At 42.2% G+C, this 26,661-nt stretch overlaps 1 protein-coding gene and 1 long non-coding RNA gene across 5 annotated transcripts in view; one reads left to right on the top strand and one right to left on the bottom strand.

The window, feature by feature from the left end:
• The window catches only part of LOC133385216 (uncharacterized), a 55,013-nt gene extending 46,136 nt beyond the window's left edge, over nucleotides 1–8,877 (bottom strand). Inside the window, exons 1-2 of one of the 2 annotated variants that reach the window (XR_009762817.1) lie at nucleotides 6,907–8,877; nucleotides 4,328–4,444 (exon numbers count right to left, since the gene is read on the bottom strand). This is a non-coding gene — a long non-coding RNA (uncharacterized LOC133385216). Of the gene's footprint in view, nucleotides 1–4,327; nucleotides 4,445–5,609; nucleotides 5,654–6,906 lie in introns of those variants that run through there. The other variant, XR_009762818.1, reaches the window with a different exon arrangement.
• Nucleotides 8,152–26,550, top strand: LOC133385214 (interferon alpha/beta receptor 2-like). Of its 3 annotated transcripts, none has more exons than XM_061627787.1 (12): nucleotides 8,152–8,408; nucleotides 9,971–10,073; nucleotides 12,525–12,632; nucleotides 14,266–14,307; nucleotides 15,291–15,414; nucleotides 17,379–17,471; nucleotides 19,387–19,482; nucleotides 20,940–21,103; nucleotides 22,501–22,643; nucleotides 23,369–23,531; nucleotides 23,763–23,884; nucleotides 26,209–26,550. In XM_061627787.1, the coding sequence occupies exons 3-12, from the start codon at nucleotides 12,590–12,592 to the stop codon at nucleotides 26,449–26,451; spliced, it is 1,233 nt and encodes a 410-aa protein (XP_061483771.1). In that variant the 5' UTR covers nucleotides 8,152–8,408; nucleotides 9,971–10,073; nucleotides 12,525–12,589; the 3' UTR covers nucleotides 26,452–26,550. The 3 variants fall into 3 exon arrangements, with proteins under 3 accessions (XP_061483771.1, XP_061483773.1, XP_061483772.1); XM_061627788.1 differs by lacking the exon at nucleotides 8,152–8,408 and adding an exon at nucleotides 8,546–8,787; XM_061627789.1 differs by lacking the exon at nucleotides 14,266–14,307.
• The last annotated feature ends 111 nt before the right edge of the window (nucleotides 26,551–26,661 follow it).

Genomic DNA, 26,661 nt, shown 5'->3' with positions numbered 1-26,661 from the left:
CATGAGTGAAAATAACATTCAAAAATGCATTATATGACAAGAAATTGTTTGCAAAACTGTCTACTTTAGTCAAAACTGTCCACAAAACTGTGTTTCTGAGGAGAAATTTGCACTAAAATGCTGGAGAATTTTCATGAGAATTGTTTTAAAAAATTGTAAATTGCTGCGGAAATGCGGAGCACTGAATTTAAGACTGGAAAAATGAGAAACTGAGAGAACCAAAATTGACAGATTTTGCCATCCCTATCCTATACTGACTTATCTAGGAGTAAGCCCTGCTGAACTCAATGAGATTTAATTCTGAGGAGGCACATATAGGATTTCACTGTAAGGGCTAACTTAAAATTCTGAGTAAGGTATATAAAAATGTGACTTTACAATACATGTATGGTGCCTTCAGTGATGTGTGAATGGCATGCATATATCTAAAAGGCACATTTCCTCATAACATACATGGAAGGAATGGTGGGAAAAGGTTCCTACATCAGTGTTTATTGAAGAGAAAAGGCGTGAGATATCCTGTTTTACGTATCAGTGGAAATGTTATCTATAAATGTCAAATTTTAAAACTCTAAGGGTGCCTCCAGACTGTCACTATGTTGCAGAAGGAATTCAAGTGTATAGTGGAACTTTAGATTTGTGCAATTAAAAGTGGATTAAAGTGCTCTGTTGCCCTGTCACAACAAATCTACTTTTTTTTAAAAAAAGATGACTTTTTGCAGGTTGGAAAGTGACAGGGTAATGCATTGAAAAATGTGGGATGAATCATGAATGAATGGTCAACGAAAAGTCATGTAAATACCCTGCAAGCAAATCAGGATGAATGCAAGACAAATACTTAGTGTCATATAACCACCCTGTGAACAAATCAGAATGAATGCTCAATAAAGACCAGATATAATGTAAACTTTGTGCAAGCAAATCAGGATGAATGCTGAATAAGCAAGTTGTCTGGAAGAGCCCTAACTATATGTATGTATTTATAATTATATTTACATGCTGCTTTTCCATCAAAAAATCTTTACAACAAATGGTTTACATGATAATTAAAAATATCAGTAGCATTAAAAAGCATTTAACATGAACTGATGCACTTTAAACAAAAACCTGTGTCTGCAATCCTAAACCTCCTTACTAGGGAGTAGGCCCCATTGAGCACAATGGGGCTTACTTCAGAGTAAACATGACAAGAATTGCACTGCACAAAAGTAGCATGTAGCAGATCCTAGGCATGGTTCCTCAGCAGTAAGGTCCAGTGTGTTCGATGGAGTTTATTCCCAAGTAAGGGTGTGTAGGATGACAGCCTTAATAGGAAATAGAATATAAAATGGAGGTCTCAGACATCCTTGAAAAACATACAGGTCTTTTCTTCAGACATACAGCTTTCAGTGGAATGGACCTTAGGGATTTCTATAGTGGAGTAAGCTTCTTAAAACATGAAAGAGCCTTATTTTTAGTGGAAGATAGTCTTATCACAGACAATGGTGGCACCTGAAGCACTCCACTTCATCTCATTCATGAGGGTGGGGTATACATATCGGACAAGGCACTCCGCAGGTGTCCTAGGACCAGGCTATTTTTGGCTTCAAAGTATGTAAAAACATAAATCATAACCACTTTATTGTGCTAATAAATTAAGGACTTTGTTGTTTCGGTGAATTAGTTTTTTCTGATAATTTCTTCCTAGAGGAAACTAGAGAAACAGCATCCCCTACAGGCCACAGCATGATTTGGAAATCAGTTTTATTAAATAATTTTTAAGGTCTAAACCATATGCAGCTATGTATAACTCACCACAGAAAGCCCTTTTGAGGGGGGAGGGGTGATTTTGGGTGACGAAGCAGCAAGGGGGAGGAATGCTTCGCTGCTCCAAATCTCCTTCCCGAGTCGTTTTTCTGGGATAAAATAAATGGCTAGCGGGGTTTGCTCAGCTAAAACTTGTAGTTAATTCATTGAGCTTATTATTTGCTCCCAACTATAGCCAAAAAAGGATCCAGAGAACTTTGACTATTCATGTCTGATTTTACATATATGTGCAAATTACAGATCAGAATATATCTCCTCTAGCATTATTCACAGTATGTGACACAAGTCTAGCATCTAGTGCATCCTTTACTTACTTTTGAGAATCTTGAGATGCACATTTCATCTCTCCATCTGTGTTTTTATATTTGGGTATTGCCAATTGGTACATCTTCTCAACGCCTTTGAGTTCAGAATTTCAAAACTCTTGTCACTGATCAAACAGTGAACAACTGTGGTTTAGAACTCATTGCCTGCTTTCATTTACCTTCCGCCCAGCAGTCAGTTTTGCAAGTTCAAAATCACATCAAAGCTATTTAAAACTCTTTTTATTTTATTTATTTGGTACACATATATTCTCCCTTTCTTCCATCATGGAACTCAAGGCAGCATAGAGAGTTCTCACCCAGGTGGTCTCTCATCCAGGCCCTAATAAGACCCAAGCCCTACTTAGCTTCAATAAGGTGCTGCATTCCTTTAGACAATGCACTATATTATAAGGGGAAAATGGAAGAAGCAGAGAAAGTAACACTAAGGGCAACTAAATGATAGATCCTCCAAAACAGAAGTAAGGAACCTCGGGCCTGTAGGCTAAATATGGTCCACCAGGCCTTCCCATTTGGCCCACAGGGCTGTTTTCCTCAAACCACACTCACTTGCCCACATCTAGCATTGCTGTCTCCACCCACCCCTGCAGGCCAACTTTGTCAGGTCAGCTGGACAACCCATATGTTAATTATCTAATGTCATGATTGACAAGTAGGTGGTCCCACCCATCTGTCAAGGGTGAGGGAGATAAAGATCTGGATCGCCGGACTAAAAAAGTTCCCCACCCCTGCTCTAAAACAAAAGTCATGAAGAACCTGTGGCCCTCCAGATGTTGATGAACTTTAACTCCCGAAATCCCTGATCATTGGCCATGACTGGGGTTGATTAGAGCTGGAGTCCAACAACATCTGAAGGGTCATAGGTTTCCATTCCCTACTCTAAAAGAATGAAAAAAGATGCAGAGGAGCAATAGTAATGAACTATCTAGAGCAGCCTTCTTTAACCTTGGGTCCCCAAATGCTGTTGGACAACAACTCCCACCATCCCTGACCACTAGCTAAGCTTGCTGAGGATAATAGTAGTTGCATACCAACAACATCTGAAGACCCAAGACTGAAGAACTCTGATCTAGAGAATGAAGGAGGGGGAGAGACCTACTCACTGAGGGGCTTCCCACAGCAAAGTCCAATTCACAGTGATAGGCTAATGAAACAGCTGAGGTGTCTGAATACAGACTGACTCACACGTTGAAAGGGCTGTCCTGATAGTGGTCCTGATATGCATTTCTCTGTTTATCAAACATATTTATTTCCAGTGGAATTCTGGAAAGACAGAGAAAATGTCTCACTATGACTCAGCCATGATTTAACAGCATTTGAGAAAATACTAATGCATAATCTGGATCACCTGCTCCCACAGATGTATAAGCTGTTGCTTAAATATAATACTGAACCTGAACAGGTGAAGAAATTCATGATTCAATGAGAACATAACACTGAAGGAAATATTTCCATGGTGGTATGGGAAAACCTGGGGGGGGGGAATCTCATAGGTTCTCTCCAAGTATGAATTCAAGAAAAAAATTGTTATAAGATTAGAATGTTATACACCTCTATCATGTTCCCTCTTACTGATTGCTGGAAATAAAAAATGGAAATTATTATCATGCTAGGGGTTCCACTCCTGCGTGCTTTGTGCATCAACCCCTCCCCCCTGCCTTGAGCCCAGCATAGCTGGCTCAGTCTTGGCTGACTGACTGCCTTCCTTCCCCCTCACTACCATCCCTTGGCCTTGTGACCAGCATGGGTGGGTAATGCTTGAGCCTAGTGCAGCTGGCATGGCTGGCTCAGTGTTGCTTGGCTGACTCCCTTACTTCCTCCCCTCCCTGCCCTGAGCCCAGCATGGCTGGCTGGGTCTTATCCAGCCACCCATCTTCCTTCCCCTTCTCCACCATCTCTGGTCAGGGTGGCCAGGTTGTTGTTGTTAATTAGTCACTTTCCTTGCACAGCAACCCAAAGTGACTTACAACAATAAGATTAAAGCCAATTATAACAAAACCATTAAAACAACAAACACAACACAACCTAAATACAGATCAGTACCAATAATGCCAGGTCTTGCAAGACCTGCCACATTAAGAGGCCACTGTTCCCTAAAGCTCTTCAAATTCAGGGGTATGCTTGACTGCCCCCCCATGACTCCAGCACAACTGGCTCAGTCTCATCCATTTGCCCACCTTCCTTGCCCCTGCCCCTACCTTGAGTCCAGCATGGCTGGCACACCTGGCTTGGTCCAATCTGGCCACCTGCCTTCCTGCAGCGGAGTCACAATGAAGTTCACAGAGCTGTGGCCAACTGCAGTATGGCGGGTTCAACTGTTACAAAAAAGACAGACAGACAGACAGACAGATAGATAGATAGATGTAGTGAGAACGCCAATTGGTAAAAGAAGAAAAAAGTCAAGAACTTAATAAGAGTTATATACGCTACTTAATAATAAGAGTTATAGGCTATGTGACTATGTTAGATCCAATGTTTTTTAATTAAACAATATAGATGGTTCAGTAATGAATGAACATATATGTTGTCAGCTGCAAGACTGTTATATGCCAGTAAACAGAGAATGCAAATGATACCAATAACAAATGAATGGACTGATAAATGCTGGGATTTTCCTTTAATGGCAAAATTGACCCACTTTAAATCGACACAAGAAAAAGGACAGACACAAGGTAGCTTTTTAAAAGATTAGAAGTCATTTATAGATTGTTGTAGAGTAAATTTGTTACTTTCACAATAAAAGGGAGATTTTTTTAGAATATTTGAATTACTCTATCAAATATGTGAATAATTACAAAGGGCTGAACAAACATCTTATAATTCAAGATGAGTGATAAAGCTTCTTGATTTAAGCAGCAAGATGTATTTTTATATATATTAAAATGCTGACCTAAAGTTGGATGTATATGCATATGTACATGGGTATATGAAGTTTATAAAATAGTTGTGTAAGTATGCACACAAAGTGTAAGGTCAACACTCAACTAAATTCTTGCACTAGCGGAATAACTTCAACTAGTGCAAGGTGATTTCATCCCTCCTCCCCCTGAGCATGCCCGATATGATCCACAGATCTGCTGTGGAGGGTTGGAGGAACTCAGATAACATATTTAGGGGGCATGTGGGGGGAGGAGACGGAGAACATTCCATTGCACAAGGAAAAATCCTTAAGCTGATGGAACGTTCAACATAGCACTATGCTGAACAATCCTTAGTACTTATAGTCACCAAACCAGAAAATATAGAAATTAAAATCTGTGAAATTATTTATGTATACAGTGAAAATATGTCAAAGGAGGTATTAATTTTGATTACTAAGGCAAAGGTTTAAATATCTAATAAGGAGTCTGATGGATTTGAAATAATATGTTTAGATTCCTCTGTTCTTATTTTATATTGCATGCTATATACTCTTGGAAAGTATTGAGCAATATGTAATTTAAAATAAAATTTTAAAAAATGGAAAGCAACTCAACTCACCATGACTCAGCCAAGTTTACAATTTGGTAACTGAAAGCAACACATGAAACTGCAGAATGCCCCTCCCTTCCCTTTTCTCAATTAGCTCGGTTATCTCCCAGACCAGACCAAAAAAGCTCTGACAGCCTCAGCAGCCTGCAATACTTATTTAGCTATTCTGTATTGTGTCCTATAACATACAGTAGATGGCACCATTCCTCAAAGTAAATGTAGGCAGATGCCTTTTAAATGTAGCAGGCTGCCTCATATTTTTATTAGCAGTTCACTTTCTCTGATGATTGCTTAGTTCCCTACAGAATATATTAAGTTATCAGATGAGAGATTTTCTGTGTGCTTTTGAAAGTAACATAGTAAGAACTCTTTGAGTATGAGATTAGAATCGATATCTGTTAATGAGAAAGGATTGATTCCGACATGTTATAAGCAGGGGTGTAGTTGCTCAGGATCTTGGGGGTCTTTGTCCCCCTACCTTTTTGGGAGTAGGATCCCAGCAGGGTCCCTATGTCTCCAGCATCCACCCTACAAACCAATCAGCATGAAAAGGGAGTCACTGAGAAGGGTCTTGCCCTTTCTTGGTGATCGGAGCCAATCAGAGTGAAAGGAGGTGAGGCAGCCACTGAGAAGACTTTTTTCAGTAGCTAACACTCCCCCCTTTCATGCTGATTGGCTTCTAGAGATGTCTGTTGCTGTGGGAGAAGACACTAGCAAGGATCTCATTCTCAATCCAGGAGCAAAAAAGAGTGTATGTGGCTGGGACTGGGACTGCCTTCAAGACAATCCCAATTTATGGCTATCCTTTGTCTGCAACTACCAGCTGGGGAGCAACTGGGCTCCTTGGGACTATGCAGCTTGCCCACGGCTGCACAGGGGACAGGGCATGTAACCCCTGAGCCACTCACTGTGGGGTGATCTTTAGCTGGCCCTTGACACCCAGGAGACATGAGCGGGGATTTGAACTCACAGACTCTGGACTCTCAACCAGGCCCCCTCCTATCGTGAAGGGACCTTGCACTTCTGAATTTGCCACTACACTACTGGATATAAGCCCTTTTCAGACACTAGAACACATGAGCAGTGATGAGTGTACAAGCTCTACCTCTCCTCCATTGCCATCCACTTCCCCCCTCCATGTGTTGGAATGAAAATCTGCTGTGGGGGGTCTACTAGGTTCCCCATGAAATTTATAATCCAGCAAAATCAGGGTTTTAAATCACGTGGGGAGCCCACACAAGTAGAAATGGCTCCCAACTTCAGCAGTTATCCCCAGTTATGGAACAGCCTTCCCAAGAAGCCTCACCTGGCACCATCTTTGTGGTCTTTTTGGCACCAGATGAAGACCTTTCTGTGTTCATCCAGATTTTTTAAATAACTTAGGCTGCAGTCCATCCTGGGTGGTAGCAGTGGTGCTTGATGCAGCTATTCCCACCTCCACAGCACCACCGTTCACGCCTGCCAGTGTGCAATATCATGTCTGTTGAAGGCAGCAGGACCAGCTCAGGATCCAGCAGATTCTGTCCCACCCTCAAAATGCCCCATTCCACAGGATTAGGGTTAGGGTCAGGAATGCTACAGCTGGAAGTTTCTGCTCACTGGCTGCTGTTTGGTTGAGGGGCTTTTCAGGAGGAACTCTTGGAAGTAGATGCTTCACAGTAGTTGGTACAATGAACACCCCTGCTAGGAATACCTAATGGCCCTCCGTGGTGCAGAGTGGTAAGCATTAGCCTTCCATCCATCTGTGGTTGGTAAAATGAGTACCCGGCCTATGCTGGGGGGTAAAGAAAGGCCGGGGAGTAAAGAAAGGCCGGGGAAGGAACTGGCAATCCCACCCCATATATACGGTCTGCCTTGTAAACGACACAAGACGTCACCCTAAGAGTCGGAAACGACTCACACTATAAGTGCGGGGACACCTTTACCTTTTAGGAATACCTTGTCTCTAGTGTCAGGGTTTTTTGCTAATCTGCTGAATATATTTAACAGAGAAAAACTGGAAACCACGTTTCTCTGTCAGTGGTTTTAATAACTAGAAGTCTGCTCTAGAGAGTGAAAAGGGATTTTCCAAACATTGCTCATACAAATCATACACTATAGCAATATGTGCATGGAAAGAAAATAAGCATAGGTCAGCAACAGGGAAAAAGATTAAGTATTCAGCAGACAGATAATAGAGTATCAAACTAGAGACACGCATAAACCAGCCTTCATGTTGCTAAATAACAAAATGTGGTATTTGAAGAAAGCACTCTTCTTAGTGCTGTCAAATTTTCAGTTCAGAGGATTTTCTGCCACTTTGTGCAGGCTTTTGAATGTAACTCTAACAAATAAAGCATGTTTACACAAAAAGAAAATGCACAAGGAGTTATAGTTGTGCGCACTATGCCTATCTTACAGCAGCATGCACCTCACATGTGCATGAGTCAGCAGGATTTCTGAGGTCCCATGAAGACAAAATCCTTGGATGCAGCCCTGATAATGTCTGAACAGGACTCTTCTGTTAACATTTAACGCGTTAAATGGAAACGTCTACCAGGAAGATGGGGGGTGGGGGTGGGGGTGGGAGCCTTCCAAATAATTAATCCTCTCCTTCAAACCAGGGCCCGATCACGCCCTTCTTTGCCCTCCGAGCCTCGCCACCGGCAGCACAGACAAGAGCTACCTACGCCTCCACTCCCGGCCTTTTTGTTTTCGCTTTCGGAACCCACGAAGACGCCACTGCTGCAGAGACGGCCGACATGGCGTCCGCCTTGAGAAGGGGCGCAGATGTGAAGAGAGCAGAAGAGAGAGGGCGCCCGCTTCCAGGTAAGCCAGAGATGAGCGAGGCTGGGAGAAGTTGGCTAGATACAGTACGGGGATCTTTATGCAGATGCACCTTGGCGAATCCCCACCACAACCGGGAGGCTTTCCTTGCCTCGATCGCTGGGACCAGGCTCAGTGTTGTATGTAGACTCAGCCGACTCCCGCCGGGATCAGGCATTCCTCCTTTGCCACCAGCTTGCAGGATGGCACGAAAGGGAAAGGAAGCAAGGGCTGGCCGGGCTGATCGCCGACGATCAGTGCTCTAGTGCCGCCTCGCGAGAGAAAGCAGGCGCCAAATCTAGAGCGTCCCAGATTTGGATGTGGCTTGAACGAAGAAATCATTCAGGAGACCTGTTTCTGAAGGCCAGCAGGGTCATAGCAGGTGAAATAAATAACTAAACGGGCAGAGCTCCTGAGTTAAAGTAGCCCGCGTCAGTTTATGTCGTAACGCTCCATGAGGCTGATTATTTATTGCTACTAATTTTGTTTAAAGCGGTTTTAGGCTATTTTTATCTTGTATTTTATATTGCATATTCTGATTTGTGAGCTGCCCTGTGTTCCTATGTTGGAGGAAAGGCAGGATATAAAAAACTATGTAATATAACTAACTACATAAAGTGTTCTTCCTTAATGTTCCAAAAGGTTCCTTGTTGTTTTTAAACCATTGATTTCAGTGGGCTTGAGTGAGCTGCACTTGCATGGGTTTGGGCTGCAAGAGTGCCAGTGAGTTCATAGTTCTTACTGCTAGGAAGAAGTCACAATCCGGCTGGTCAACTCCCATCAACCCCAGCCAGCGCATGCTGGCTGGGGCTGATGGGAGTTGTAGTTCAAAAAAGTAACTTTTCCAAGCTCTTTGGTATTGGAAGAAAATGTTTCTTTGTCATAAAGCGTGGCTTAGTTTCCAGGCAAGTTCTGGCTCTGCTATCAATCCAAGGGAAAAAAAAAAGACAAAAACTGAAAATAGTAATGACAAATTAATATTTATCCAATAATGACAGTGACCAAGTTCTTTTTGTTGATGACAATCTTCTTCAGGGACATAAGATTAAGGTTCTTCCTACAACAGCAATCTTAGTGAGGCATTTGCCTAAATGTATGTGGGTTGAAAGTGGAGAAGAAACGGGCACACGCACAATCCCTGCCCCAAACATCTCCAAGTGTTCAATTGAATGCGCTTCAAATCTTTGGAAGGTCTGAAGCAGAGTCAGTGCAAGAATGGATTTGGAGGAGAGGCTTCCATATGTACCCCTGCCCTCTCCAATCTTCAAATCCATATGTGTTTGGCCTAAATGCCTGAAAAGGGCTAAAGAGATGGACCTTAATCTTGTGCTGCTGAGGCATTATTATTGCTTTGTAAAAGGCTATTATTGGATAATGTGAAAGGAAGAATAGTGCAATTCTGAACATGTTACTCAAACAGAAGGCTGTGTGATTTTAATGCCTCTCAGTTCCTGTAATATATGCCATCTTGAGCTCCTTTGAGGAAAGGTGGGATATAAATTCAACGTTTTTGTCTTTTCTTGCGAGAAGGAAATTATTGTCACTTGAGTCATTCTTGTCTTTAGGTGCCTGAGCTAAGATGCTTCACAATGCCTCCTTAGGCACAAACCAAGATGTTTTCCTGATATTTAACCTTATGACAAGCACCTGTTCTAGAAGTATTTAAAGGTAAGCTTGGTGTTCAGTTGATTTTATATGTCCTTACATATATTCCCAAATAGGGTGGCCAGATGCAAATAAAGGACAGGACTCTAAACCCTGTAGAAGGAATATCAGCAGATGTAGCTTATTATGCTCAAATTCCCCTCATCTGCTCTTAAAGGGAGTCACCATCTTATCAGACATATAAAGACAATGGGGCTCTGGCTGACTTGGAGGGTGTAAGCGTTGTCAGGGTGCATCCGCAAATGACATTTAAAATTTGGTGCTCACATAGTCCAGGACACTCAGGTTATTAGAAAGTCTGAGAATGAGACACCTGCATGTCAGATAGTCCAACTGCACAGCGAAGAGGCTCCCTCACCATAGCAGGTAGCATTCCAGAAGAGAGCAAGGCAAGTCATGTGACAGCATACAGCAGTGTGGTAGATTCCCCTTCACAGTCTTGGATTAGTCTCAGATTAGAGATTTACAGTGACAGGGAGGGCGCTTGGAACCAGGGCTAGCAACATGTATGAAATAATGGAGGAGCGTGGGAGTTTCCCCTTCTCACATTTTCACAATCTCCAGGGGCGGGTGGAGAGGATTTCTGATGCCAGTTAACATATCTATGTTTGCAGAATGTATTGTGGGAGCAGTGGTGGTTATTCTTCTTCTCATGTCTACTGATTCACATTTTGTGGGTGGCAGGGCCTACAAGGAAACCTGAACTTTATTTATCTCCTCAGACTGGTTAGTATTGGCACGTAGAAAGGGCATTGCATATACCCAAGTCACACCCTAACTCCAGAATTCTAGCCTGAGCCCATCTTATTTTATTTTGAGAGCCACCAAGGAAGGGCTGTATATACACTTATAAGACAAACAAACCTTCCAAGTAATCATTCCGAGGGATAAACACAAGTCATGGGCTTCACTCACTTAAACTCCACCATTTTCCAGGGGACTGTAAAAACCTTCCTCTTCTATAATTAGCAGCCTCCTGCCATTGTGCTATGGGGACATGAACCTTTTTAATCCCATGTGCGCATTTGGATTTTTTTAGACACCACCTTCTCTGGTCACTTCTCTCCTCCCTCCCCTGGATCAGATCTTCCCCCACAGAAAGAGAGCAAGTGTGGGTACACAGGCTTTGTTTTTCCAAGTTATCTGAATAAAGGTTGGATCTAATAGAATTCTTCTGACTAGGGCCTTGTGTTTTCAATAGGACTTGTTCCCAAGGACATGTGCGTATGATTGCACTCTTGAGAGAACTGTGTTTCTGCACAGTTAACATAAAACTGGAGTATGTTTCTCACTAGGAAATTTCTGGGAGAGAGGGGATCATTCATTTTGCCACTCCTGTCTTTAGATTTCTGAGCATGTTCCATGAACTGCATGCTAATGCAGCTGCAGTTAGTTGTAAGTGGGCTGCAGTTATAGCTTGCTATATATATGTCTGCCTGTCAGGGGCATCACCAGGAACTGCATCACTAGCATATTTTGAAAGTGTTTGCAAAACCTGTGTTTCAAACTAAAGAGTTACTCTTTTATCATTCGGATGTATGGTAAGCCATTAACTATGATTAAATAAGTCCTGTGCGCAAGCTCCATGCTGGTGAGTTAGTGCACTCCTGTTCTGCTCCTCCCTTAGTTGAGCAGAGATACAAACCAAGGAGTGGGTGGCTTAGCTTTACATCTGGACCAGCGCTTGAGGTTTGTTTCTCACAAACCAACCACGATTGGGAAGCCAAGAAAAAATCTTGTCTTCAGATCTTGGTGTGTGTGGAGAGAAGCAAAGCTCAAGTGCTGGTTCAAAAGTTACACTAAGCCAGCCACAGGGCTGTGGAGTAGGTACGCAAAACCTTCGACTCTGACTCCTCTATTTTTCTACTGTCCAACTCCGACTCCAACTCCTCTATTTTTCTACTGTCCGACCCCGACTCCACCCAAAATTGCTTCTTGTCAATCAAAATTTATTGGAAGTCGGAGTCAGTACATTTCTACAGACTCTGACTCCGACTCCTCCCAAAATTGCTCATGACTCCGACTCCACGACTCCGACTCCACAGCCCTGGCCAGCCATACCATGGTTTGTTTCCCCACATGACTAAATGAGGAGCAAAGCAGGAGAGCTCAGGCTGGGATAACTCCTGTATGGGATTATTTGTTTAACCATAGTTAATGGCTTAGTGTTGTTTCTGAATGCAGCTATTGTTTCATTTTAACTGATCTTGCTGGCTACGTTTATATGCCGTGTTTCAGGCTATTAACCACCCTGAATCCTACGGTATTGATCTCCCATTTGAAGGATTACCTGTTAAAATAAAATTACAAGTTGTATTGTACAATAACACTCCAAGTCTGACTGTTCCCTTACCTTCTCTGAAGTCACATTACAGAGGTCACATTGTGTGTGAATGTTAGCCATTTGGAATTACTGTTTTTCTGTGAGAACGGTTTCATTTGGTATCATTGCAGATGCAGCAGTAACATCAGCACTTATCCACCAGTAAGGACCACCCAGTAGGATGTGATTTTAAACTATGATGGCACTTTTCAGGGGACCACTGCCTTTCTACAAACTTGGTGAGTTAAAAGAATTTAATCGTTTGGGTCCCTGTCACTGCTTTTTATTCTTGTCTCAGCTACCCTTGGAAAGTTAATAAATCTGATCTTCAACTGCTGCCATTTTCCAACCACAAGCTGCTCTGCTGAAACCAGAGCGGCTGACAGGGAGGTGCACTGTTGTGGAGCTGGCCTGTGCTGCCCCTGAATACTGGGGTGGAACAGGGTGGTGGCAAGGTTGGGGCAGTGGGAATGTCCCAGTGGAGACAATCTGATACTCCTGCTGGGGTCCTTGCTCTGCCCTGCCCTTTCTGCCACTCTGCTCCAGCTCTACACCATCCTGGCATGTGGAAGTGAAGCTGTTGTTGGGAGGCCAAGTCCACCACCACAGACCTCTCCACTTTTCTTGGTTGAAGCTGAATATTAATAAATGAAAATAGTGTACAGGGGAGTGCATTCTTTTTAACAGTTGCAATCATAGCTGACCATGTCAGTGGCATGACTACTGTTTGCTTTTCAAAAAAAATAATTGCCTTTGGGAAAAAAATGTATTGACTAATTTAAAGTGGTTATACCCTCTTTATCCATCCTTCAGGATCTACAAGATGCATTTGATCTGGCTTTTCAAATAAACACATTCTGTAGTCAGAGTTGCAAAAGCTTCCAGTTACCATTCCCGATCTATAGTCTTGAGCTTGTATGAGACTTTGGCTGTCATGTGTAAGAGAACAATTAGAAGGAGGGGAGGAGAAAGGATATAATTACATTTCATCCATTTCCCTCCTCTCCTTTGCAACCCCTGTACCTGCATCTTGAGAAGCCTCGCTGGAGGGTCAGGAGGACTTACCAAACACTGAGGGCCATGTAATCCAGGGCTGTAGTAGGAGAGGGGAATTGACTGCAATGGTTGAAGTAACTTTGAGTGATTTCCCACTCCAGCCCCAGACAACACAGCCCACAATGTGTGGTAGGTTCCCCAAGCCTCTGGAGAGGCTTTTGGGGAGGTATAGGAGTTTGCAGCAGGGTGATGCAGAAGGTAAAGGAGGAAGACAGCTTTTTCAAAGAAATGAAGTTATGCTGCAACTTCATATGACATAAGGAAAATGTGGAATCATGCAGCCAGAAGCTTTTGAAAATCCCGTTTACTTCATGGTGTAAGTAGCTGTAATAGAAACTTAAATGGCACATCCAGCTGTATACAGAGTTCTTTCAATTTTGATTTATTGTTTCTCTGGTATAAATAGAACTGGTCACCTATTGGTTGCAAACTCCCCTGCAAAAAATTGAAACTTGGTCCAAAGCAGCCTAAATTTAAACCTGCAGAATAAATTATGCTAATCTGCATTGGGTTGTAACCAATTTAGTCCTACTCAGAGTAGAGCCATTGGAATTAATGAGTTAGTCATGTCCATTAACTTCAATGGGTCTACTCTGAGCATTAGATACAACCCATTATATTTGTTGGACACACTTTATTTTCATAGCGGTACATAACATTTCTCAAAAAATCTCCAAAACAACCACCCATCCCACCGATTTTGGGTTTCTGTTCTACATGAACTATATTCTACTCAGGATACACATGGTTATTCATGTAAGTTTGGGAGATCAAACAGGTTTTTACATTTTTCTAATATATTATTTAAATTTATAGTGCACATCAGTGCTCTGATTTCTACTCTGTGCAGTTTATTCGGTAAGTATTTTTAAACTATAGATTTTGCTTAGAAAGAACTATTGTTGGAACTAAATCCTATGGACACAATCCATCAGAACACCGCCTGCAGAAGCACCATTAAAAAGAATGAGGGCTGTACCAGTGTCTTGACTAGCATTCATTTCAGTGGTGCTTGCAAAGGGAAGTTCCTTGTGTGTCTTGCCATTCACGTAACTCAAAATGCACAGAAATGCATATCATTGTAGTGACAAGCTTGCTGTGAACATTGTAGTGACAAGCTTGCTTTGCTCTGTATTTTGTTGGGAATGGAGGGCAAGATGCACAGCACCAGTTCAGCCACCGAGCTCTGAAAGCACTCCGGCGACTGCAGGCTTTTGCGGCCATGCCAGGAGGGACCTGACATGACTTCAACCATGTAGCGTGCGTAGCACACGCTACGTTGCTGGAGGGTGGGATTGGGTTGCAGGCCTTTTTAAACCTGCTCTGCCCCTCTTCCAGCCTCTTTTGTATGTGTGGGAACTTGCACAGGTGAGGATATTGGTGAGCACCCTTAGGCACCTTAAAGGTGAAAGGTGATACCCAAGGTTAGACCTCAGGTTTGTGGGGGCCTGGGGGATAGAGAGGGTTCACCTTTGGGGCTAACCTGGGCTACCTGCTTGGAGTTGTGGGGCACCGGGAAAGGGTGAGTCAGGAAGGCCTCCCTACCCACCTCCTGGGTGGGGTTTGGGAAAAGGGGGTGGAGTTAGGGCCACCCCCTTTTATGCAGCAGGGTGGGTCTTGCCTGAGAGATTTAGCTTTGAGGTTACTGCACAGCCACACTGCAGATGGTGGGTTAATTTGAAAAAAGTTTAATGAACATGGCCCAAGTTTTCACCCAGCTTCACTTGTGACATGTCTCTTATTTCCTGCTTATAGATGCAGATTTAACTGTGTATGACTGGTAAACTTTGTACTTTGCATTTCCTGCTAGATTTATAACTGTTCTCTTTTTCTCCCACAAGAAACAATCGGGTTACCACTCAACCTGAAAATGAAGTCACAGGATCTTGAGTACATTTTAACATGGGAAGCTGGAAATAATACAGGGACACCCACATGCTTCAACGTGATGTATATGGCTACAAGGTTTCTGTTTTTTTCATAAAACATATTTACATTTTGTAGAGGATTATGAATGACTGATATGGTACAAGATCATTATCGGTTTGGGTGTATCTACTTCATTCCTGCTATATGAAAAAAAAAGTCTTTTGTAGCACCTTAAAGACTAACAAATTTAATATGGTATGTGCTTTTGCAGACTAGGGTCCACTTCAAATGAGGCATGAACTGTTATCCTCAGGATATACACACGTAATCACAGGGATATTGAAGGGGGAAAGTGTATATATGGGGTCACATGATTATGAAATGCAAGGAGTTCAGTCCATGACAAGTCAATTAAAGCTTAAACGCATGCAAAATAATAATTGGGGATAACAGTAATCAGGGTGCGATCCAAACCCCTGGCTGGCAGCAGTGGGGCTTAACAGAGTAAAGAAGCCAACACCATATCTGGAGCCCTTCTGCTCACACCACCTGGGATGATTGGGGGGAATTCTTGAAAATGTTATCAGACTCCTTATTGTTCTTGCTGCAGCAGACCTGCAGTGCAGTCCTAGACATGCCTAGATATGAATTGAGAGTCCTAAATAAGTGGTTATCTGATTAAAGCCTAAAACAGCCCTCTGAAAGTTGTTACCGTAAAAAATAGAAAAGACAGAGAATTAGACATACACATGAGGCTCTATATTGTGTCTTATTTTGGTATCAGATTGCACCCAGGCCTCAAAGGAAGCAGAAGCGTAAAAAGGCTGTCCCCCTATCTATGCAGATATAAAACCCAACTATTACCCAGGCCCATCTCATAGTTCTCATCAGTACATTCCTATGTATGTTTACTCAGAAGAAAGTTCTACTGAGTTCAGTTGTACTTAATTTCCAGATAAATGCGTATAGGATGAAAGCTTTTTCAGAAGAAGCAGATGCACCTGTCTTTATGAAGAATGGCTCATCTGCTATTAGAGACTTGATTGTTTTTGTTATATGCCTTCAAGTCGATTACGACTTATGGCGACCCTATGAATCAGCGACCTCCAACAGCATCTCTTTTAAGGGGAACTGATTGCCATGTGATTGGCGGCATTTCTATTCAATAATGCTTCAGTGTGTGAATTTATACGTGATCATCACCTCTTGTATCTTGTCTACCCATTGTTACTTGGTAGAATTATAGGGCGATTTCCAACTTGCCAGAAAATATAAGTTCATTCTGGAGGAATTTGGCATCTCCTTGAGAGCCAGTGTGGTGTAGTGGTTAAGGTGTTGGACTATGACCTGGGAGACCAAGGTTCAAATCCCCACATAGCCATGAAGCTCACTGGGTGACCTTGGGCCAGTCACTGCCTCTCGGCCTCATGAAGACCCTATTCATAGGATCGCCATAAGTCAGAATCGACTTGAAGGCAGTACATACACATACATATGATTGAAATAATTGAGTAACATAGGTTTAGGTGTAACAATACGACCAATGTGGATATGTTTCTGGGAAAACCTGCTGAATGTTGGGGAATTCCTACCACAGATGAAAAAAGCTCCTCTCTGGCCATATTCTCTCTGGCAGAATTGGCTGTAATTTGAGCACATTAGATGAGGTCTTTCAGGGGTAATATCCCACCTACTGAGGTGAGCTTCTTTTATATTGGTTCCAATAGATAATATATATTTGTGCTAAGATGGCATAAGGATGTCCTGTAAAATTACCAAATGCCCTCTTGGATTTCATCAATGACAGCCTCCCAAATGTAAACATAGGAGGGATTCTTTTTCCAAGAGATGCTAGAAGCAGCTAAGACCTGTAACTGAGTAAAGTAACAGCATCTGCTAGCAGGAAGCAAACATCTGGCTGTCTGGACAATTAAGGAAGTAACTGATTTGTACATAAACGAACATAAGGGAGAAGTCACATGTTGATTTTTTAAAAAGCTCCTCATAGGACATAGCTACAATAAATTAATCATCCAATATGCTTCTCTTCACTATGACAGTTCGCCTTGTCCTGCATGGCACACTGCAAGAGAAACACAATCAAAGTCAGCAGAGAGAAGCCAGGTACAACATATTTCTTCCAGCAAGTCCAGGTAAGCAAGGTGTCTCTTACAAACTGGTGCTCATGCATATGTTTGTTCTTGTGAAGTTTCTAAATCGGGTGGATAATTTCTGGTCACTTTGCTGTTCTGTATTATCAATTACATTTTTTTGCATCAATGCCCAGTTGGCCACCATGAATTCATACATTAGTTGCCTAGCTAAGCATTATTGTAGTACAATGTGTTTACTTCCTCAGGCTGGTTTTTGTGGCTCAAGATTAAATCAGGAATGGCAACTGGGAAGATTTTTTTAATTCTGCACTGGGGAGGGTATGCACATGCTTTTGTTGAGCAATCCAGATCATTATTACTTTCTGTATTCATCATGAAATACATAGTGGTGTTAATCATAGAATCTTAGAGTTGGAAGGGGCCTTGTAGGCCATCGAGTCCAACCCCCTGCTCACAGCAGCAAATCCACAGCTAGAGCATCTCCCGCAGATAGCTGTCCAGCCTCTGCTTGAAGACATCCAGTGAAGGGGATCCCACCACCTCCCTAGGCAGTCGGTTCCATTGCCGAACTGCCCTTACTGTCAAGAAGTTCCTTCTAATGTCCAATCTGAATCTACGCTCCTGCAACTTAAAACCATTAGACCTAGTCCTACCCTCTGGGGCAGCAGAGAACAAATCTGCACCCTCCTCTATGTAACAGCCCTTCAGGTACTTAAAGAGTGCAATCATGTCACCCCTCAGCCTTCTCTTCACCAGACTGAACATGCCAAGTTCCTTCAACCTTTCCTCATAAGACTTGTTCTCCATACTGGTTATCATCCTCGTCGCCCTCTTCTGAACCCGCTCTAACTTGTCTACATCTTTCTTAAAATGAGGCGCCCATAACTGAACGCAGTATTCCAGATGAGGCCTGACTAATGCAGAATATAGTAGGACTATTACTTCCCTCGACCTGGAAACTATAGCTCTGTTTATGCATCCCAAAACCGCGTTTGCCTTTTTTGCCGCAGCATCACACTGCTGGGTCATGTTCAACTTGCGATTTGCTACAATTCCAAGGTCCTTCTCACACGCACTACTGCTAAGCCGGGTATTTCCCATCCTGTACCCGTGCATTTTGTTTTTGTGGCCTAAATGCAGAATCCTGCATTTGTCTTTATTGAATGTCATTTTATTAATTTCAGCCCAATTTTCTAGTCTATCCAGGTCCCTTTGGATTTTATTCCTGTCTTCCATTGTGTTAGCTATCCCTCCCAGTTTCGTATCATCCGCAAACTTCATAAGGCTTCCCTCCACCCCATCATCTAAGTCATTGATAAAAATGTTGAAGAGTATCGGCCCCAGGACAGAACCCTGTGGCACTCCACTCGAAACCTCCTTCCAGTCCGAAGCAGAGCCACTGACGACCACTCTTTGAGTACGGTTTGCCAGCCAGTTGTGAATCCACCTGACAGTATTTCCATGTAGTCTGCATTTGACGAGTTTGCTAATCAAAAGGTCGTGGGGGACTTTGTCAAACGCTTTGCTGAACTCGAGATAGATGACATCTATAGCATTTCCACCATCTACTAAGCTAGTGACCCGATCAAAAATGTTTATTTATTTATTTATTTCAATCTGAAATGTGAAACGCCTGCTTCTTGGGACAGCCTCAGACATTCTGCCTTTTCTACACACTGATTAAATCAACAACAATTGTCAAAAAGACAGTCCAGGTGTCAAAAGAATTACATCTTTTCAAAAAAGGGTTCCTAGCTGTGAAGCAATTGCCCAGAACATTTCCCTGTACCTGGGCAAACTCCCAGGGGGAGTCAGAAGCATTATGGATGGATGCACAAGTGCTTGAATTCTGGGAGTGATCGTCAGCTCACTGTGGAAAAGAAGTGATGACTGGAGGTTGCTCTTTCTTGGGAACTTGCTTCTCTGACAGACGCTCTCTTCTTTTCTCTGCCAGGTTTCAGCGAAATAAGGCTCCAGACCATCTGGTTCCAGAATCTGAGGAGGTGGCAATGTGTCCAACTGCTGCATGGTCCAAAATAGACAAAGACCGGTGTGTAGTCAAAAGAAGGCAGAGGACAAGATTAGGGGTGTGAAAAGGCATAGTATTCCGTCCCACCAAGTATCTGCTGTGTGCAGTGCTATCTCTGTTCTGCTACAATTCAGGTTCTGCAAAAGCATTATTTGGCTTGCTATTTGCTGTGGCCAAACGTAATAATATAATTGACTACATTATTGTTACATGATTCCACACCATTTGTTTCAAGTGGGGACCGGGAGAGAAACATCATCAATAATGTACTGAAAAAATAATGGCAGCAAATTGTGGACTGGAAAAAAAATAATGACAGCAGATACTGTATTCACCTGCCTGATTTCCATTCCTTTTCGCAGATAAACATGCAAGCTGACACAATTTCCAGTAACATTTCCCATTTCAATGCAATTCTGTGACATCACTTGTCAATATCCAAGGCAACAATCATGGGTGGGGGGGAGTGGAAGAGCAGGAGGTCAGGCACAGTCCTGACACAAGAGATGAGCTGCAGTAGCTGAGGCACAAGCTCTGAGTTAGGGCAGGAATCAGGACCCCAGTGTCCTCCACATGTTGCTGAACTACAAGACCCATCATTCTGTACCATTGGCCATACTGGCTGGGGCTGATGGGAACTGATAATCTACAACTTCTGGAGAGCCACAGGTTCCCCATTCTTTGGCTAAGGTTTGATGTGGCCTTTGGGGTCAGCTGACAACACTCAGGTAGGATAGCACTGTTGTGCCTGTGGTGGAGACAAGGTGCCAGTGGTGCAGTGCCACTAATGGGCAGCCCAATTACACTCCCCTATCACCTGCGAAACAGAGACTTGGTCGTTGGAGGTGTGTGGCAAGGCAGTGGGGTGGAAATGAGATCCTCTGTGGGAACCGATCAAGGAACAGCAGGAGGAAGGAGCTTTGAGGTTCTACGGATGGGCATGACATCTGCAACTCCCTTTGGATTGGCTGGGGATATCCTCCCCAAAACTAGAGAAATCTTCAGCCAGTCCCAGTGCTCAGAGAGGAATTGCCCTTTACTCCACTACTTTCCCACCAACCTCAGAGCCATGCCTGCCACCTTCCCAAATATGTTCTGCCCTCCCCTCCTCACTAGTGGTGGTGACACAAGAGCCTCACTCTGTCACATAGACTAAAGGAGTAACAGGGCATGGTAGATTATGGTATCTGAGGTTTCTATCAGGAACTACATATTCTCAACAACAACAAAAAAAGGTGAATCTTGAAAAGAGAATAAATTAAAAAATGCACCAAATTTGTATTTTCATTGGCATCCTTCTTGCAGAATTTGATTCTTCATTCCAAACTGAGGAGTGGGAACAAGTAAATATCAGCTTGAATGGGACCCAACACTCTGGGCAATTTGCATGTGATTCTTTTGAATTGCTGCTTTAGATCCAGTTGGGAAATTTTGATTGTTTATTGGTGTCTTCTTTTTCCATTTTAAATTTCTCCAAGATCAAATATGAAGATTGTCACAGAATGTTCCAATATCACACGTTCATTCTGTAACTTGACAAAAGAATTTACAGAATTGTGCAAGACATATATAATTGTAGTGGAGCTAGTCACGAAAAGTGAAGTATATTCTTCAAATTATCCATTCCTTCCACACCAGGACAGTAAGTAATTTGTTCATTATTCATATTTATTCTCTTATGTTATTCACTTGCTCTCTGAATCCTATGTTTATGTTAACCACACAGGCTTCTGCATCATCTCTGTGACCTGTCAGAATGCTCTGCCATTAGACAGCGAGGCAGCCATGTCAGGTGGCAGAATTTAGGTACCACTGAAGAACATCAGTAGAGCAACTCAATGGGTGGCTGGGAAGAGCAACGTGGTGAATCTATCACCGCATGCCAACTCTGCACTGCCAACTCAAGCTGGCCAAGGCAGAAGGTGGGGGCAGGTTTTCCTCTCTACCATTCAGTCCTGGGCTGGCTCTAAGGCTGTCACTGACCCAGCCTACCCTAAACATTGCATCTTGAAGCTCTCCGCTTCTTATAATCAGTAAGGAAGCCACTGTTGGTTGCTTTCTGTCCACTGCAGTACTGCTGAGGCGTCCACCATGGTAGAGCACCACCACCAGCAAATACATGCTGTTCTACCCTGCTCTCAAGCCATCCTACTTCATTGTATTATGGTCACTTGCTTACTTTGTTCTGTATTTGCTGTCTTAGGTGCCCCATGCCAAGCCCTGCTGGCTCACGCTGGCCAAGACAGATGGCGGGGGCGGATTTTCCTTTCCACCATGTCAGCTCCAGGCTGGCTGGCTCCAAAGCTGTCAGTGTCCTGCCCTACCTTAAACACCCCATTTTGGAACTTTCCACTTCTTATAATCAGTGGGCAGACCACTGTTAGTTGCTTTCTGTTGACTGGAGTGCTGCTGAGGCTTCCACCATTGTGGAGCATCATTCAAACCCCTCCCCCACCTACATGTGTTCCTTCATCAGTGTATTTTATCTATTATGAAGGCCTGGAGAGAAAAACGGGGGAAATTGTGGGGGTAGTTTTTTCTACTTTTTCTGTTTTTTTCCAGGCCTTTACATCTCTACTGAGATGCCAAGAGGTTTGTCCCTGATAGACTTTATTTCCAGTCCTACATGGGCATCCTCCTCCTTCCTGAGGGACTGAGTAATAAGCTACACCACACAGCTGCCAAGATTAAAAATCTTAGACTAGATGTTAAGACCAGAACACAGGACCATACTCAGAGCTGGCTTTCAGGAGCAGAACTGAGGATGAAAGCTGGTCAAGGATCAATAAGCTCAACAAGTTAAAAGGCTTAAAGGTCAATTGTTGAAAACTTTCAATCAGTACCTGATTAAACCTGTTTAGCCTTGAATCTGAAACAAACATATCTGGAAGAAAGTCAAATCATTTCATTTGAAATGTTATTTCCAAGTAAATTGTGCATTGGATTGTAACATCATAAATATATCTTATGAACATGTAGGGCAGAGATGCCTCAGATACCAATATAATTTATTCCATCTTTTATTAATTTGTCAAACAGCGTGCCTAGCAACACCTCAGTTTAATATTTCTGCTTGCCCAAATTGTGCAAATGTGACAGTGAAACTTTCACCCTCGTTACTTAAAGTATACTACGAACTTGGTTATACAGTCACAGTGGAAACATCAGATCTCAAGGAAAAGGTCAGTAACTTATTATGAAAAGGAAAATGTTAGAAAGTATCAAATGGTCTTCATTGGTAAAAAAAAAAAAAGCTGCTATCTTTTGAGATCTAGTATATCCAAACGTCAATGGTATTGCTCCCTGATCAGTAGTCCTGTTTGTGCTCCAATGCATGCCCTGAGTTCCTCTGTGGGCAGGTTTCCCCCATTCATTTCAATGGAGGGGGCAGCTCAGCATGGCATTCATTGGCACTTAGGTGAATGTTGACATCCAGACTGACAAGGATGGCCTGTATGTATTTCAGAGTTCCTGCAGGAATTGCTGGATTGAGATGGTTATGATTAATATAGTAGGCCAGTTCCTATGCCCAGCATTTTAGTACTGGGCATACAGACAGCTCAACCAGGAGAATGTCAAAAGGCATGATGCTACACTGGCATTACTGTGCAATTGCACCATTGTTATAGTAAGAAATGACAAGCCAAATATTTAGCAAATGAACGGAAATGCTGCTGTTGCTGCAATCTATATACAGCTCTTTGGGTACTCAAAGCACTTCACCTAACATTTTCTCAGGAACCCTTTCAACAGCCCTGTAAGAGAGCAAGGTTGCGCATTGACATCATGGCAAAAGTGAGACTTTCCATCTCACAGTTGAGTATGTGTTATCAGCCCTCAAACCTCTGTCTGCCCCAACCAGTACATGTTAAAGCAATTATCAAATAAAACTATTTTTGTTTTACAGCGTGTTGACAACAAAACCAGACAAGAGAGTTTCCACACCATCATTGGAGATTTGAGTCCAAATACAAATTATTGTATTGCTGTTGATGTGAAATCAAGTGTAAATGAACAGTGCACTCCTTCGGTCCCAAAATGTATTATCATTGGCTCCAAAAATAAATCAGGTACCATGAGTTATTATTGGGGGAGGGGAGCTGGTTGGGCTCTTTTTAATATTATTATTAATTGAAAGAACTAAACATAGATTATGTTTTTTAGTATTTCAGGCAAAAAAGGTTACTTTTTCCTCCTGCATTTTCATAGTATAGTTGCTCTATAAACCCTATAAAACCACAGAACTTTGCCATAACCCCCATGTGTATTGTTGTTTAATCAAATGTCTTTTTAACCTGCAGGTCATATTATATTCCCAGCTTTGGGTGGCATATTTCTGTCATTGGCAGTAGGACTTGCTCTATTTGGCCTATATAACACTGGCTTTATTTGCGTAAGATGGAAAAAGTGGCCCAAAGTCTTGGTATGTAGCCTTGGGAAATATTCTGTTCACTTTTCATGAAACATTCGTTGCTCAGTTGACCTAAAGAATATTGATCACTTCCAGATGACTTGTTTATTGAACATCCATCCTGATTCATTTACAGGGAAATTAGATGATGTTGTGTTGAGCATTATCTCACACTTTGCAGTGCATTTTCCCATCACTTTATTGCAGAAAGCTGATCTTTTGAGGAAGCAGGTTTGTTGTCTGAGAGTTATAATGAGCTTTAATTGAGCAATCTCAGTTTGGTGGTATGCAATTCAATCCCACCTCAAAGTAGCTATAGTCTGGAAGCTCTCTTTTTATCCTTTGCAATAGTGAGAGAGTCTCAGGAAAGAAATCCCTGCCTCCCCTACCTTTTACAGCAGGGCCCCGCTTATACGGCGGGTTAGGGACCAGGCCCCCGCCATAAAGCGGAAATCGCTGTAAAGCGGAACCTATAGACTATAATGGGGCTGTCACGCGAAAATGCCGCAAAATCGGCTTTAAAAGGGGGAATTTCCTGCCGCTGCATTAGCAGAATGCCTGAATGCGAAGCGCTGGTAAGCGGCACCCTACTGTATAGCAAAAGCTACCGTAACTAAAAGATCTTAGCATAACTGTATGAAATAATTGTCACAAGAGCACTTCTAGCTGCTCTGGAAAGTGTGATGCCTTTCCACGCCGATGTTTGCAGGTTCTCCTTCCTTATTGTCAGATAAATTATTATTTTTCTAGAGCCAAAAGGTAAATGTAGAATATGAGGCTGAAAACAGCAAGCATGAAACTCAACAACCATTGCAACACTGGTGGATTGTCCTAAGAATATGTGTATTTACATTTCTGGATTTAACTTTTTTAACGTCAATAGCAAAAAGGAGCACGTTTCTTTCTGTTTTGATTTGGAACTTGCCAAACAACAAGAGACAGTGAGGATGCTATGAACTCTTTCAATTTGTTTTACTTCCACTGCTTGCTTCAGGTCTTTATTCTGAGTTCAGCTAAATAACTTGATCATCATCTCTACCAAAACAGTCCATGTTACAGGGCCAGCATTATGTATCACAAGAGCTGCACCTGTAAATTGGACAAACAGCCCAGAATCTCAAACTGTTGGTCTGGATGAAGAGTTTTGCTCTTGTGTCACAGCTTTTCTTGATAGCCAGTTCCTAGGAAAATGCAGTAGGTGCAACTTAGCGAAACCTTTGTTATTATGCTATTGCTCTTCTCCCTGACATCTAGGTTTCTGTGTCTAAGGTGTTTGTTCTCCATAATAAAAAGATACATTTAGTCTTGGGTCCCCTCCCATTTGCAGTATGAAGTGGTACAGCCCAGTTTTACCCCCTAATCTGCAATTTGTGTGAACCGTCATTCCCTTTCCTGCTTAGTTATAGTGAAAGGAAAAAACAATGAAGTGGTTTCATTCTCTTTGCATTTCTTACTTTCAAAGGAAACTTTGAGGCACAAAGAACTAAAGATGGAAATGCCCAACCAACTGCTTGTAAAAAAAAAATAAAGTTACTGAATATTAAAACAATGTTTTTAGGGCAATACCTAAGAAAGTAATGATTTAAGCAATGGAACATAACTTAAGACTCACATGAAGCAGAAGAGAGAGAGAGAGAGACAAAGAGAGAAACCTCTGTTCCTTTGATACAAAAGATTCCTTTTAAATATATATATATTATACCAAGTTTGTGAAATGTTCGTTTCATTTTCTGTTTTCTCCATGGTTAATGAAATGAGGGGGTTGTATTAGTACTTTTGTTACATTTTGTATAGCTGATGGATGAGTAAACATGCAGGTTGCTATTCTGAAAGCAGGCACACATTTTAGGATGTGGGGGCACTATAGCTCATTGATAGTGGACCTCCTTTCCATGCAAAGGTCATATATAGGATCATATGTCAGGTGATGCGTTCTGCCTGGAAACCTGGAGAGCTGCTGTCAGTGATGAAGAAATCATTTGACCCGGTATAAGGCAGCTTCCTATGTTTCTATCCTATCGATACTTAATAGGACTTATAATACATCACACCATGGCATTCACATTTAGTCCTATGTGCCAGGTACCTGGCCTCAAGAAAATGTAAATGAAGAAAAAAGTAGAATTCTCAGGGTTTTTCAATAAAGTTTTTGAAGTGCAAACAAAATTCCACTGAAATCCATGGAATTTTTCTGTGTGTGGTGGGTTTCAAGATTAGGGCAAAACAACTGACATCAAATGTATTAATTTCAAATTTTGTATCACACAAACATTTTCTCTTAATGGCATCTATTCTATTTTTCCATTTATATATTTCAAACTTGTTTTTCTTTTCAGAATGTCACATCTCAGTCAGCCTATTTAGTCTTTGAATCAGATCCAGAGGAAGTGTGCACTGTCCAGGCCACCCAGGAAAGTAACAAAAAAGTATGGAGATACAATTATGATGACAGTGAAAGTGACGTTGATGATGATTTATATACTGGTCATGTTTTTTTGAGCAAGATTTCAAAATCTTGTTCCCAAGAGGACATTGTAGAGCCACTGTCCAAAGGCTGCTCAACGCTACAAGTACAATAGCTGAACTTCTAGATGCTAAAACAGAAACTCTTTCTAGGTTGCTCATGTACTACAAGTGAGGTGACTGAACCTCTAGATATTGAGGCAGAAAACCTTCAGAATAATATTAACAAAGAAGAAAGCACAAGAAGTCAATTATTTCATCCGTCTGAAGTGAACTCCATTAACACACCTGAGTTGGAGGAGCGTAACAGTTGTTCAAATGTAAAC

This window comes from Rhineura floridana, chromosome 5 (assembly GCF_030035675.1).
Source record: "Rhineura floridana isolate rRhiFlo1 chromosome 5, rRhiFlo1.hap2, whole genome shotgun sequence".
Classification (NCBI taxonomy): domain Eukaryota; kingdom Metazoa; phylum Chordata; class Lepidosauria; order Squamata; family Rhineuridae; genus Rhineura; species Rhineura floridana.
The sequence above is the reverse complement of the archived record's forward strand: the minus strand, read 5'-3'. Positions and strand labels throughout refer to the sequence as shown.

Excerpts from the sequence above, each read along its gene's own strand:
- LOC133385214 (XM_061627787.1), top strand. The coding sequence starts at position 12,590 with ATGATGGCACTTTTCAGGGGACCACTGCCTTTCTACAAACTTG. Across the intron at positions 15,415-17,378 it reads GTGATGTATATGGCTACAAG|TTCGCCTTGTCCTGCATGGC; the intron begins GTTTCTGTTTTT and ends TCACTATGACAG. Across the intron at positions 19,483-20,939 it reads TCCAAAATAGACAAAGACCG|ATCAAATATGAAGATTGTCA; the intron begins GTGTGTAGTCAA and ends AATTTCTCCAAG.